General features: G+C 40.5%; 1 protein-coding gene across 20 annotated transcripts in view; it reads right to left on the bottom strand.

Annotated features, from left to right (window-relative positions):
- Positions 1-14504, bottom strand: part of ANKS1B (ankyrin repeat and sterile alpha motif domain containing 1B) — a 1053015-nt gene that overhangs the window by 45424 nt on the left and 993087 nt on the right. For all 20 annotated transcript variants that reach the window (XR_007402223.1, XM_025439286.3, XM_025439282.3 and 17 more), the window contains 2 exons: positions 8660-8788; positions 6556-6627 (listed from right to left, as the gene is read on the bottom strand). Coding sequence is in view for 19 of the 20 variants with exons in the window: in XM_025439286.3 (XP_025295071.1) it covers positions 6556-6627; positions 8660-8788 (201 nt within the window). In the remaining variant the exon portion in view is untranslated. The remainder of the gene's footprint in view (positions 1-6555; positions 6628-8659; positions 8789-14504) is intronic.

Consider the following 14504-nt stretch of genomic DNA (forward strand, 5'->3'; position numbering starts at 1 on the left):
TAATTCAGTGCCTAGCCCGTTGTGAGCCCCAGGAGAGTTGAGCTATTACACTTATGGATGCTTTCACTTAGCTGCTTTCCACACTAGCAAAAAGGAGTGGAAGTAAAGTCAAGATCTGTGAGGATGGATGCTTTCACTTAGCTGCTTTCCACACTAGCAAAAAGGAGTGGAAGTAAAGTCAAGATCTGTGAGCATTATGGAACCATTTCTGGGCTGCATGCTGGGGCAGCAGTGACATGGTGGCTGCAGCAATGAATGTGGAGCAGAGCGATACATCTGGACCGATGGCAATCAACTCAATGTGTTTAGGAAGAAAGCTGAGGACAAAGTGGGACTTAGTCCTTTAGCTGAAGTCTCAATGCTGCGGAGTAGTGAGGGTGTTTCATGGGGAAGCAGCAGGAACCAGAGTGACAGAAACAAACAGCAGTAAGAGAACTTGGGTCTGAAGAGCATGGGACAAGAGGATGGGGACTCTTGAGTCTTCCTTTGAGAGGACCCCCAGGGAAACACAAAACAACAGTCCACATACAGGGGAGTGTCCCAAAGGCTGTGTTACTCTCATGTGTGCTCTCATCAGCCAGCTTCCACCTGTACACACCAGCTTGGGCAGTACTTGGGAGAGGGTGGAAGTTGAAATATGTGATTTTTCCCTGAAACGTGGGCAAATGGAGACTTGTAAAAAAAACAGCGGTTGGCAAGTTTTTGTTTTGTTTTGTTTTTTTCTCCCCAGCCTGGTTCCTAAGTAGTAGTCCCGGGAACGATTTCTGAGAACAACAACTCTTCATAGACGGGAGTTGTGGAAGGAGCAAAACGTGACTTTACACAAGTGGGAAATAAAGACAGAGGAGGCCCACGACACCCTTCAGTGATGTGGAGTAGTGAGGGTGTTCCTACAGGAGTGTCTTCTAAGATCAAAGAGGCTTCTGGACATTTCCATCTAATTCTAAAATCTTTTTATCAGTCTTCCCAATCCATTCTCTAACGTGAATTTGTTTCCTCACAAGCACAGAAGAAAGACAGCCTTCACACTGCAGCCAGGGCACAATTATTGGGAAATCTATGTATTTGAAAATTCAACTTTAGAGGTGCCTCCAGATTGGAAGTTTAAAAATGAGACACGTGAAAGGGAACAAGCTGAACAAGAAACCTGAGCTATGGTATCAGAACCATCTAAGCTCTTTGGGAAATAAAGATTTCCAAACTTAAATGTGCCAGAAGAGCTGCTTATCCCTGACTTAAAAATAATTTTGAAATACTTCCTATCTTGCATCAAGATGGCAGATTTCTACCTAATTTAGTTGAAAACAGATATTTTTCTTTTTTTTAAAGAGAAATTTCCTTGAGCAGAGACACCTGTGAACAATACTAATCATCAACTACGGGATTGGAGAAAGTCAGATTTCACAGTGTTAAATTGAATATAATGGCCTGCCTCTTCCAGCAGCACATGTTTCTTAATGGCACATCTAATTAGGGAAGTGACTGAATCTTGTATATTAGCGATAATCATACCCTGAGGCAAAATTCAGGGCTGGGGGTGGGGTATGTGTACGTCTGGGGTGGCAAAAAGGAAGGGCCAATCCTCGTCTAGCCAGAGCAAATCCTTTATTTCACCAGCCACCCAACGTCTTAGAATCTCTGAAGTGGGAGTTACTTATACCAAAGAGAACACTCAAAGGCCAAAGCGATGTATTTATTGCTTTGTAAAGTTCAGTCTTGTGAACACAGTATTTAAAGAGGTGAGCAAACTCCCATTTGACTTAGGAATAAGCTACCTTTCCAAAATGCAAAACCGCAAAATTATATCTTGCCATCCTATGTACAGTTTCCCAATGTTTTTTCTCCCTTTTGGCAATGGCCTTTAAACACTGGAAATAAGAGTGCAGGATTCCTAAGATCTTGAATACTCTCTGACATGTTGTGAGCATGGAAAACCAGAGAAATGACTAGGACATGGACATTAGGGTTGAGGAAAAACAAATGAAATAATTCAAAGCAAATCTATCCATCCACTCATTTGTTTTTCAGATGTTTGGAGGAAGAAGTCAAAGTGTTTTTGAGGCTTTACTGAACTAGATGGCCCTCTACAGGCATTATGTTAGTGAACCATCAAAACCACCTTAAAAGGGAAATAGGTGATGGCATGGCCTGGGATACCATATACATGGTTCCTGCCCTCTAAGGTGCACAGGGCCTGAGGAGCCAGGTGCTTGCACAGTGTGACCGGGAGGGTGACGGAACGAAGGTTCCGTGTTCTATGGGGAACATGTTTGGGGGCATCATGTATTCAGGTTCCCAGAGCTAATGCTTCCCCTTAGGCGTCCTTTCAAAAATGAAGATTGTCTCTGAACATAGATTTAGCTAGAAAACCCAACCAGTAACCTGAACGGCAGCAGTTAATATGTCCAAACTAAATAGGTATCTCTTACCACTCACACATCACTAATATAGGTCTTCAGATTTTAATTTTAAACTAGAAATGCCGGTAAAGCTGTCAAGGAAGTAAGCGGCCAAGCTGTACTACTGAAGAGCGAAATAATTCACAGAAATCAATCTTCCTAGAAGTGTGCCTCAATATCATGGCGTCTCTAATCTCTTAGGCTCTTATGACATAAAATGCTGAAAGATAAGACAGAAATTGCAGTTTTACTTAAAAAAAAAAAAATCAGGGTTTGATGCAAGTTTCTATTGATTCTTCTTCACCAAACACAATTGAGAAGACAATTTCAAGAGGGTTTGGATCCAGGAGAAAATAATCCTAAGACGAAAATCTGCATACAAGTGTCTATAGAACCTCTCTTCAGAACTGCCAAAACCTGGAGGCAACTGAGGTTGCCTTCAATGGGGAAATGGATAAACAAACTGTGGTACATCCATACATGGGAAATTACCCAGGGACAGGAAGAGCCATCAAGCCACGAAAGACATGTCAGGAGGAAGCTTAAAAGCATTCAGCTAAATGAAGGAGGCCAGTCTGGAAAGGGTACATTCTGTATAATTCCAACTATACGAATTCTGGAAAAAGGCAAAACTGCAGAGACAATGAAAAGGTCAGTGGTTGCTAGTTAACCTGAACAGGGACAGCAGTGATTCCATATCGTACCATGATGTGGATTACCGTCATCGCACACATTAGGCCAGCTTTCGGCCTGTTTTTTGATTGAAATAATAGGAGTCTAACTAAAGACCAGGACATCAGTGTGGAATTATCTTTGCTTCAGAACTGGAGGGGACCTTAGAGATGAATAAACATAGGTTTAGATAAACTTAGAAATAACCGATTGTGACTACCAAACACTCCAGATGTTTCTGAAGAGGTAAGACTGTGTTTGGTTTGTGCTGGGGCAAACAAGGCACATTGTTTAAGTCTTGTGGAGGAAAAAAATGTAATTGCTTAGGATGCAATAAAAACACTCCTGAAATTTTTATTTAGGTTAACAGGTTGGAATGTGTACCCCAAATTACTACATATGTCTGTACCTACATGGCTTAATTTAGCTAATTTTACAGAGTATTTGAAGGTTCTTAAAGCTCTTTCTCAACACAGATGATCCCTATTTTCAGCTATTTTAAAACTCAGGGACAACAAATGGTCCCCTGGCTCAGCAGAGGGGGGAGGAAAGCCTAGGATTTGGAGTCTGGTGGTAAAGGTAGATCACTCTGGTTCACATGCTGGTTGTACACTTGCTGGCAGGATGACCTTGGGTAAGCTGCTTAACTTTTGTTGGTCTTTATTCCCCCATATGTAAAGTGGGGACAATAGCAATACTTACCTCATGATTAAATGAATTAATGCGCATAATCACGTGGGCAAGGCCTGGCAGACAGCTCTCAAGTATTAACCGTCATCAGTACTAATAAACAGATTTTAGGAGACCATGCCTGCGGAGGACATGATCCTGCAGGTGGGTGGAAACATAAAGACTCCTCTCCAGCGATACTTCTACTCTGGGGGAATTAAAATGTTAACACGTTGGACTCCTCTACTGAACTGTGACCTCAGTGGGAGCAAGGGGCCAGATCTTAGTCCTCTTTGTGAACAGAGTACATTGAAGAGATACTTCTCAGAATGAAGCACCATACTGATTTACTTCTTACTGGGAAAGAAATTTTAATTTCAGCTAAAATGCATACCATTGAATTGAAAAGGTGTTTTTTTTTTTTCTTCCCCATGAAAAGAGTAAACCAGGTCAAGTTTTAATCTATGGTACTTTGGTCTAATTGATATTAACTATATTTCAACCTTTAAGATCACCTGTGTCCTAAAGTATTTTCCCCAGGGTAGGCTTGATTATTCTGAGACTTTTGGCTGCAACGTTACCTACCATGTTGACAACAGAGAAAACAGCAACTTGAGGTTTGAACTGAAAATTAGCTGCAAGTTGAGAGCCACACCGTTTTAGTTGGTGAGAGTTCTAATTCACAACACGACAGTCCCAGACAACAGAGCACGCCTGCACTTCTAGTTCTGAAAAGCTCTAGTGAATCCAGTGAGTGCAACTTGAGCTACTGAACCAAAGACTGATATTTATTTAATCAAGATGGGAAATAAGAGTTTGTGATATTCTAAGAATCAATAAAATTCCAATTTTCATGTAAACGACCTCAAATAAATACCAAGGGCAGCAAACCAGAAAAATGGCCCCGAAAGAACAGGAGAATGGCTTCTAAACAGCCTTTTCTCTTTCATTTTAAGCAAAAGACAAGTGTTTAACTAAATTATTTTCCACCGACACTATTAAAATGGCTTTCCTGTTGTTATCAAAATGGAATTTCAGATCCACTTAATTTCAAGAAATTGACTGGAATTCAAATCACAAATCTGGTTTTAAATGGTGCTCTGTACTCTATGCACTATTTATGCTGATTATAGCATTCAAGTAGCTGGACTCAGATAACTGAGTTAATAGTATTAAATCAAGATGCCAAATTAATTTCTTAGACATGTTCATAAATAGCTCTAAAATTATCATGAGGCTTGACGACTGAAAGATGTTCCTATTTTCTTATTGTTCATTGGTGACATAATTTAGATCAGATATACATTCAGAATACAAGATTCCTGTTATTACAAAATCACGAACGAGGACCCCTAATGGGTGTCTAGTCCAATGTCCTCATGTCCCAGGAGATGCATGGGGAGCATAGTAGTTAAATGCTTGGTCTCTAGAGTCAGGAAGACCTGCGTTCCAGTCCCACCTTGGCAAGTTCTTCACTACATGACCTTGGGAAAGTTATTTAACCTCTCTGAGCCTCTGTCTCTTCAAATGTAAAACAGAGATGGGGCTATACTAATCTCTAGGTTTGAGGTAGGATTACGTGGGATAGACCTGCAAAGCATTCAGCTCAGCACAGGAGACTGGCAGATACCAACTAGTCAGTAAATATCCACGGTTATTATTAGGATGACTAAGAGTGATCTCCAAGGCAATGGAAGCAGCCACAAAGCCGGAACAGAGTTCCTGACACCTCTCACAGCTTTCTTCATCCAAATACAGTACTTGGGATAACGAGTCATTGGCATGGACAAAAGAAGTATGACTCTATGTCAAACAGAGAGACAACTAGTTTCAATCCTTCTGCTATGGAACTGATCCGAATATTAAGTCAGCGATCATGTACTGAGTTCTCAATTTCATGAAGATTCACATATACTAGCTTTCCACGAGCCATCGATATGACATATTTGCCTTCCAAGCTGTTTTAGTTTAATTATATGCTTTTAAATATTTCCTCCAACCTCCCTCCCCGATGCTGCTCATGTAAAATAAATGAAAATGTGTAACTGGCCATAAATAAGAGTTAGGGTTCACTTGCTAACAATCTTAAATTTTGACTCTAGTTAGTTGCTATATGGGATGAGTCTATAGTTCTTAATCTGTACGGGCAGTCAGGTGTCATTATAACCTCTATACACCTGCTACAGAGGAAGCAAGGACAAGGGACACACACACGAGCTACAGTGGATGTGTAGTGTGAGTAGGATGCATAAGCATCCAGCAGCCACTCGTCACAGACATTGACAACTGCCATTTTGTCAACATTGCCCTTACATGATTTACTCAGAGTGGACTTTTTTTCTTCTACTAAAAAACAAAAACCCAGAATTGAGAGACCTCATAAAGAATGTTAGCTTTATATAATATGCTCTCAATACTTGAGCAATTGATAATTTTTTAGTTAACTGATGGTCTTTACAGTAGTAAATAGCCTCAGACTGGCAGGTAGGTGTTTAAAGCGTTTTCATGCAGTTCAGAGAACAAAGGTCTTTAGTGAATCTGAAGAATGACCAACGTACATACAATTAACTTTAAATCTTTAAATATGCAACTTGGCATAAATACGTAAATATGTCAGACATACATCAACTCATGCCACAGTGAGATAAGCTCAAGCATAAACACGAACAAAGCCTAAACACCTTTTTATGTAACAGCAATGTGATTCAGCGGACCAGCAGATGAAGAAAATAGTCATTTGAAAAGTGGCAATTTGTAACCATACCCGGTATTTAGTATTTCAGCGACTAGAAATAAAATTGTTTGGCAAACTTACCCGCATTTTTGCACAGGCATCTTGGGTTGATTCTGTCCCTCTGAGCTCTTTTATCAGCATAGAACCTAAATACTAAAATACAAAGCAATTCAATGATTTATGAAAAAGAGAGTATAAATATGAGTTGCGATTTAAAACCAAAGTGTGGAAGTCCTACCGGCTGAGTTTCCTGGCTGAAAGTCGTTGAATAACTTTAAAGAACTAACAGTAACTAATCCTAACAAATAAATGCTTTTAGAGAGAGAATGCTGTAGAATTAACTACAGTTCTAGAGCTCTAAATTGCTCTTTATAATAAAACTGCAGCATTTTCTAAAGATGCCATCTTTCAAATCATATTTAACTGCAAAATGGGGGCATCTAAAAACGTTTTGCCTTTTTTTTTTTGAGGCAGCAATGTCTGCAAAAATAAATCACGCTACTCTCTACGTAATTACAGGGTTGTATGAGACAGCTGAGAAGCTAAGCGACATGCACTCCATTTGGGCTGAGTTGGCTGCCTAGGTAATTAGCGTTAGGCCCCTTCTCAGGCGGAGGTGCAGTTTGGGGTCTTTTCATTCACAGCTGTGCACCCAGTGGTGGATCCACCTGAGGATGGGGCGGGCATGAATTGGGAACCTGCAGGGAGAAGAGAATGGCATCTCCGTTTATTGCAGAACAGAAAGAGCCCAGTTCCTGGTGGAGACCTACACTGGGTGGCTGGATAGGAGACAGGTGGTAAGAGAGAAATGAGAAAGTCTCCCAGGAATTACCAATCACTCTGCTGATAAATGATCAGATCCAAAACTGCTTTGGTACAGAACACCACTCACACTCCAAGCTGTGCTGGGTGTAGGGGTGGGGGGGCAAAGAGTTTGTAGCAAAATGTCTGTTTTGTCTTTCCATCAAAAGTCAACTGACTCCTCTTCAACTTTTTGAAGCTTTAATAGGGTCCCTTTCTTTTGTCATTTTTTCCCACCCTAATCTCCTTCCAAAAGGAGAGAGAGAGAGAGGGTGGGAGTGGGGTTGAGGTGGGGGGGGAAGGGAGAAAGAAAGTGCTCTATGTGTCTTTTTTTAAAAAGTGAATTAAAAAAATCATTTTCTCGACATGACGTAAGGAACCCAGGCACGCTGCAAAACCACAGCTGGGAATCAGGCGTGCATGCAGAGGAAGGGCCCAGGTGAAGCGGGGTGTGCTCCGAAAGGCCCAGGAGCTGAGGGCGTGGTTAAAGGGCCTCCAAGAAAGGCGGCATTTCAATCCCAGTTTTGGGATTACTGCCGAAATAAATCCAATGCTTCACGGTAAGTAGACAGTAAAAGCGGTATAGATAACAGGAAAAAAAAAAAAAAAAAAAAAAGAAAAAGGCTGAAATTGCTCTATGACCATCAGAATGCCCACATCTTCATTAAATTAAGGAAAATGATCTCGGAGAAATCCTTGTCTTTTCAGTTACTGGGGAAGTTTGTCCTGATTGAAACATTTCTTTTTTTTCAAAGAGCTGATTTTACTTTTACTGCTATAGTCATGACAACACCTGTCCCCAAACCTATGGCATTTTTTTTTCAACATTTACCTGTTCATATTACCCGCAATTCTCAGCAAAGCCTAATTCTCTCTCCTATTAGAAAAAAAAAAATACCCGGGAGTATGATCCTAATGGAAAAAAAAAAACAAAACCCTGGTGACAGACACCAATGATTTGAGACCATTGGTGAGTGAGTGTTGATGTCTATATGTCTTATGTTTCCATTTATCACATTTCATTTTAAAATACATGACTGTCTAAGAAGAAGGCAAAACAGACCTTAAACCTCACAAGATTAAAAGGGATTACGAAGGTTTATTTACTTGGACTTTCTCTGTATCGAAAAGGCTACTCTAAGAAATAGAGAAGGGGAGAACTCTTTGGGAGCTTCAGTGATGGACAGTTGGGTCTATCTTCACTATGAACGTGAACAAGCCAGAAGTGCATCCGCTACCCCCACTGGCACCCAAATACTAAATTCATAGTAACTTTTTTTTTTAATTTATTTTTTATTGGTGTTCAATTTACTAACATACAGAATAACACCCAGTGCCCGTCACCCATTCACTCCCACCCCCCGCCAAATTCATAGTAACTTACAAAAGCTTTGTAATCACACGATTGGAAGATGAGCTTCTCTGGGTGGTGTTGCCAGTACTGGACTGGAGTTGAGGCTGTGGCTTCGTTTGGAGGTCGCAAGGTAATGGAAGGCTCTCCCCAGTCTCCTGTCTGAAAATCACATTTATTCTAGAGGTAACATGAGCCATCGGCCAAGTTCCTTCCCTATGGCTAGCCTGAGTATATCTCACATGTGTGTGCTGCGGTGTGCAAATGTGTTGGGGTGTATTATATGTAGGTAAATACCTTGACTGCTTATTCTGGTTTTACGGACAGTAGCATCACATTTCACAAAGCTGGGTTAATTTTTGAGGTGTGAAAGAAGTTGATGAATTTTTAGAAGGATGCCCTAAGCTAAGGGATTTTACAGTAAAATGTGGAGACATTCATAAATGGTGTACTGATTCATAATTTTCTGGTACAACAGAAAACAACATACCATCTTGGGAAGACTTTTCTGTTTTTTAAGCTTTGATGGTTTGAACTTTTTTAAAGTTTGAATTGCTTATACATTCAGAATACACAGTTCCATGAATTTCCATTTCCAAATATGACATGTACCAGGTACTTGGGATGATTTTATACCTCAGGAGAAAAGGTAGTTTAAGTGTGATTCTAAACAAAATTTTCTGTCGTTCTTTCTTTTTTTTCCTACACAAAATTTTAGATGAAAAATTTACGAATGGAGAACTAGTTTCCCTCATCTGAATTCATGTGGATCGATAAAATGCCACTGTAATGGTCTTGGATGTATTCAGCTACCTCTCTCAGAAAACCTAAAGCACAAATGAATAATAAACATTTAAATACCAAGCTTGATCCTATGTGCATATGCATGTACTTGGGGATCTTAATCCACAAACACATGCACATGCCCATGGGATGGAGTATCATATGATGCATACGCCCACTAAGACAGACCTAAGACAGAGGGACATCGTTTGTCCCATCTATCATTTTCCATGAGGTTAGCCATGACTAGCTTTATCACTATAATTGCTTAGCGTGAGCACCATAAAGTCAACGTCCTGTGTTGGCAGGTCTTTCTGAGTTCTAGTCTGATTTAGGTATCAGATGCGGGTGATTTCTCATTCTTTTCTCTGGTAAGGATTCTAATTTCTTGAAATTCAGTTCTTTGTTCTCTAATGGACACTAACCAAAATTAGACAACAGGCAGATTTCCAAAGCCACTCTCTTTTAACCTGGATTCGGTTGCTCTTGTAGAATGAAGGAATTACCTTCCTCAAGAGTTGGAAGCATATAAATAGGTCTCATGAGCAACCAGACCGAGTAAAACCTCAGTGAGAGACCAAATTCCATAGAAGTATTAGCAAATGGGTTGATACTGTAGGGTTTCTTAAGGAGGATTTTCAAGGAATCCAGGATAGGAATGCAAAATTTAGGATGTAAAGGTGGAAGTTTTGGGGGAGGAAAAAAAAAGTCTACAGCTTTCATTAAATTCTTTGAAAGGATCAGAAACTCCAACAGGTTAAAAACCGCAAGTTTCCAGGAACAGCTTAAATAGGATGCGTGTTTTGGGGAAGAGGACTGGCATTCAAGTTTCTCTGTGTAGCCTGGACTGATGTTAGGTGGCACATGAGGTGGCCACTAAGGCTGGGAAGTGTAGGCATGGGCTTTGCTCTCTGAAGTTTCTGTCTTTGAAACACTAGAAGAAAATTCTAGAGCCACTCAGGAAGACACAGGCCTTTTCGCTGAGGCAGAGAACCTGAATCTCTTCTCCTTGAGGTGGGTCACTCCCTGCCTCGGGAAGAGCAGTTAGTGTCTCGGAGCTCACTGGAGGATGGTGACCTATCAGATCCCCTGGAGCTCCTCTCTCACTCTCTAGTCTAAGCCCTTGTTAGTTTTGTTCTGGTTGCTAATTTACTCGCCTACGGCTTGGTTCTCCCATCTGGTGTCTGTTGATATTGGTTAAGACTTTACCTGGAATAATTATTTTAGCATTTCTGTCTGTCTTCTGATCCGTCCCTGACTCATTCTTGAGTTTTCTCTTCATATTTATATAAACTTTTATTTTGTAAAAGCCATGACTGGGTGCAATCAGTTTTAGGAGAAAGTTTTCCTGTGGCTGCCCATTATAAGCTTTTCCTTCTCTTTCAAACATCTGGCCTGTATTCTCTCTGTCTTCAAGTCAGCTGGCTGTGATTTGCTCTTAAAAAAATACTAGCATAAAATTGAAAATGTAGGAAATGTGGGTTTCGATATTATTTTGAAGCTGAATGTAATGACCTTTAAGCGATAAAACCTACAGTTAAAACTCTGGAAACATGCAGCTATGAGCTCTTAATTAAAAGCTCTCCCCCAATCCAGCAAATCCTCTAGTCCGCCCCCTTCACCTTCTTCCCCTCCCTCGATAAAGCAACAACAACACAGCAAACAGGTGTTGTACATTTAAGTCACGGGTAACACTGTTAACAAAACAACAGAAGTTTGCACGCAACTCCGTGGGATGATACAAAAGGAGGAGCTGGTTGATGTTAAAAGATCTTTCAAGCCAGTGTTTGTGAGGTGACGACGGAAACCTAGCGTCAGGTCATCCTGTCGGCCCTGTCTTAGCTGGGGCGTACCTTGGCCGAGCTCGGCAGGCAGTTCTCACAACAGCCTGGATGGACATGGTAGGAGCTGGGGGTACCATGGGGTTGCGGGGCCAAGGCTGGGCATCGGGCTGGGGATGGGGGATGAGGGGGGTGAAGCTGGGTTGTGGGGACATTTCAGGTGTTAGTACATTAAGCATGCAGATCATAGGCAAACTCATTCTCTAATGGTCGAATTAACTCAGGCACTTTTATAATTAAACTTCAACGTGAGTTTCACACATTTAAAGCAGAGCTACAGCCAAATGCTGATCCAAATATTTACATCATCCACAGAAGTCGCAGCAGCCATTCTGGGAACAAGCCCCAGCACAAACCACCTCAGTCTGGAAATCATCCCGACCTCTTATTTGAAAACCACTTGCAGAAACTCATGGCACATCCATTTAACTCTGTTTAGGCAGCGCCATCATCTGCTCTTCTATGACTCCACTTTGTCCAGAAATCACAAGCCACCTGCTTTGAATTTGGGGTGACCTGACAGGGCTTCTCCTATGTGTGATGGGGGAGGGGGAGGAAATCACAGGGAAGAAAAATGCAATCCTTACTCTATTTTCTTTGTGGCCTTGGAACATTGCTCCAGCCCATACATTTTTAAGTTCTCTATACAGGGACTAAATCTATCTTTCTGGAAATAGGAAAGGAGTCTTGTCATAGTTAGGGCTATTTCTAGACATTTGTTTTCAAAGGAGGGATAAGTGTTAAGATTGAAGTTATAAAAAAATAAATTTATTTTCTTCCTGGAGAGCCATCGACTTATTGTGTTTAACTTTAGACTAAAGAATATCTATAAGACTCAACTTATCAGTGTTGAGTCTTCTCTCTGGAGTCAATTTTACGAGAATAGATAGACGTACTGCCAACGGCAGGTGTGGCCTGGGCCTTCGGGCAGGCTAGAGTGTCAGCTGACGGTGAACACAAGAGTTCAGACAACAAAGGTTTCTTAGGGCTCCCCCATCCTGGAGGCCGGGCTGAGGAGGAGCTGGGGAGGGCAGTTCCCCATAAGGACGAGCAAAAGTAGCCCAAAGGCAAATTACGGTTTCTACCTTAGTCAAGAAATAATTCCAAACTGTGAGGCCCGTTGCTAGGTCTTGTAAAATACTACACTCCTATCGAGATGGTACCTGTATTTCCTCAGGTAAGTTGACACAATTAATTTAATGATTTCCCAGTTAAAATTTTGTTTAAATATGAAAAAAAATTAAACAGACCAAGAGTCTTTTTGCCTTAAAGAATATGATCAGACCTTATTCTTAATGGACAGTAGATCTAAACACAGGTAACAATGACGCAATTATATTTAAATAGAATAAGTAACAAAATAGGAAAAGGTTGGGGCAAAAATTCTATTTTAAACTATTACTGACTGGCAGTACTCCCTAAAAGGCTTAACTAATTACAGAAGAGAAATTTAAATGGTTCAGTGTACTCTTACTAAATGGCTTCAGGATACTTTTTTAGAGCTTAAATTACTTAAACCTTTCCTTTATGTTCTGATTTTAATATTCCAGGAATTTGGTCATGGCTTTAAACCTCATTTACTTAGTTTGTCTGTATGTATGTATACATTTCTTTTAGGATATTATCAATGAAATGAAGGAAAATGTACATCCTTAAGTATCCTTTCAAGCTCAAAAACTAAACTTTGTAAAGAAAAAAACAAAATTTGAGATTAGAGCTTTATTTATTTTTTTTTTTTTTGAGAGATTAGAGCTTTAAATGGAAAATGGATTGTGCTGAATGGGTGTTTACCAACTGCCAGCGAGGCAGGCACCGTCCAGCTGAGCATGAAGGCCTACAGGTGATCCATACTTAATACGGTGTAATTAAATCAAACATCTTTTATGCCACCAGTGGAAAAGTATAAAACCACTAACCGAATGTAGATATAACATGGGAGAAAATTCACGAAAGTCTACAGATCGTTTTTTTTTTTTTATTGGATGGCAGAGGCTAAAATGCAGCTTTTAAACTTTGCTTCATTTCCAGAAGTGCCAAAGCTGCATGGCTTTTAAGTTCACGTGCAGCAGATACATAAGGCAAATGGGAAATTGTCGAATTGCAGGGTTCTCTCCCCTGAACATGGAAACTGAAGATACTACATATTCCATATGCTCCGTGCATATGAAGGGAACATCGCCCATATCATTATTTTCTTCTTGAGAAAAAAATTTCCCAAGGGTGCAGGAAATAATTAAAAGCCAGGATGATGACTTAACTTCTTAATGTGAACAGGTAAGGTATGGTATTTTCCAAGCCTTGTATTAATTCTTTTTAAAATTATTTAAAATTAGGACTTAATTGATTTTTTTTTTTTTTAAATTCAGCTTTTAAATCTTTTTACTAGGGACTGTTTCCACCTACCTCTTATAAATTTAGATCTGAATATTAACAAACATTCTCTATTTCTTCAGAGCACTTAATGAAAAGCGAAAATGACTTTAGATGATGACTGTTATGTTAAGGTTTCACTTTCCGGAATTCTGAGCAATGTTGATCAGAGATGAGCTACCCAAACATCTCTAGGATGTATGTGATTATATTTATTTTCTGTTAACTCTAAGGCTCTGAAGAATGCTCTCTCGAGCTCTACGCTTATGAGTACATAGACATGAATTTGGACATGAATGTAAGGAGAGGCCTCCCACAAACATCCACACTCACGCGGAAGCAGGTCTTTTAAAAATCTTCAAGAATAAAGTGTGCCAGTTTGGTCCAATGAAGCTGGTCATGCTAAATTTGTTCCTTTTCACGATAAAGAGCAGAGATGGCCACTTCTGAACGTGGGAGAGCACGGGTCAGCACTTACAGGGTTGGGAGGGACTGCTGGGTTATGGGAACATCGGTACCAGGCAATGGAGAGACCCCAAGAGCCAGAAGTCCCATGCACAGGAGGGCTGTGCCCATGTGGCACCCCCCTCCCCCAGGAGGCCCCTCGCATGCCACCCCCAGAGCTCTGCTCAGTGATTCTCAACCAAATGTCTCAACTTCTCCGATAGCAGGCTATACAATGGGACAAATTTAACAAGATAATGAAAGTAGGATTGTAATTTTAAAATACAAAACAGGGAAGACCAAACATTAAAGTGTCTACTTTCCAAAGAAAAATGATTTTTAAAAATGCAGAGGTAAGGTAAACGGTGAATATTTGACTATTAATAAGCAGTTCAGAGCAAAATGGGTCACAATGCCACACGCATTCCAAGGACCGACCG

This window comes from Canis lupus, chromosome 15 (assembly GCF_003254725.2).
Source record: "Canis lupus dingo isolate Sandy chromosome 15, ASM325472v2, whole genome shotgun sequence".
Classification (NCBI taxonomy): Eukaryota; Metazoa; Chordata; class Mammalia; order Carnivora; family Canidae; genus Canis; species Canis lupus.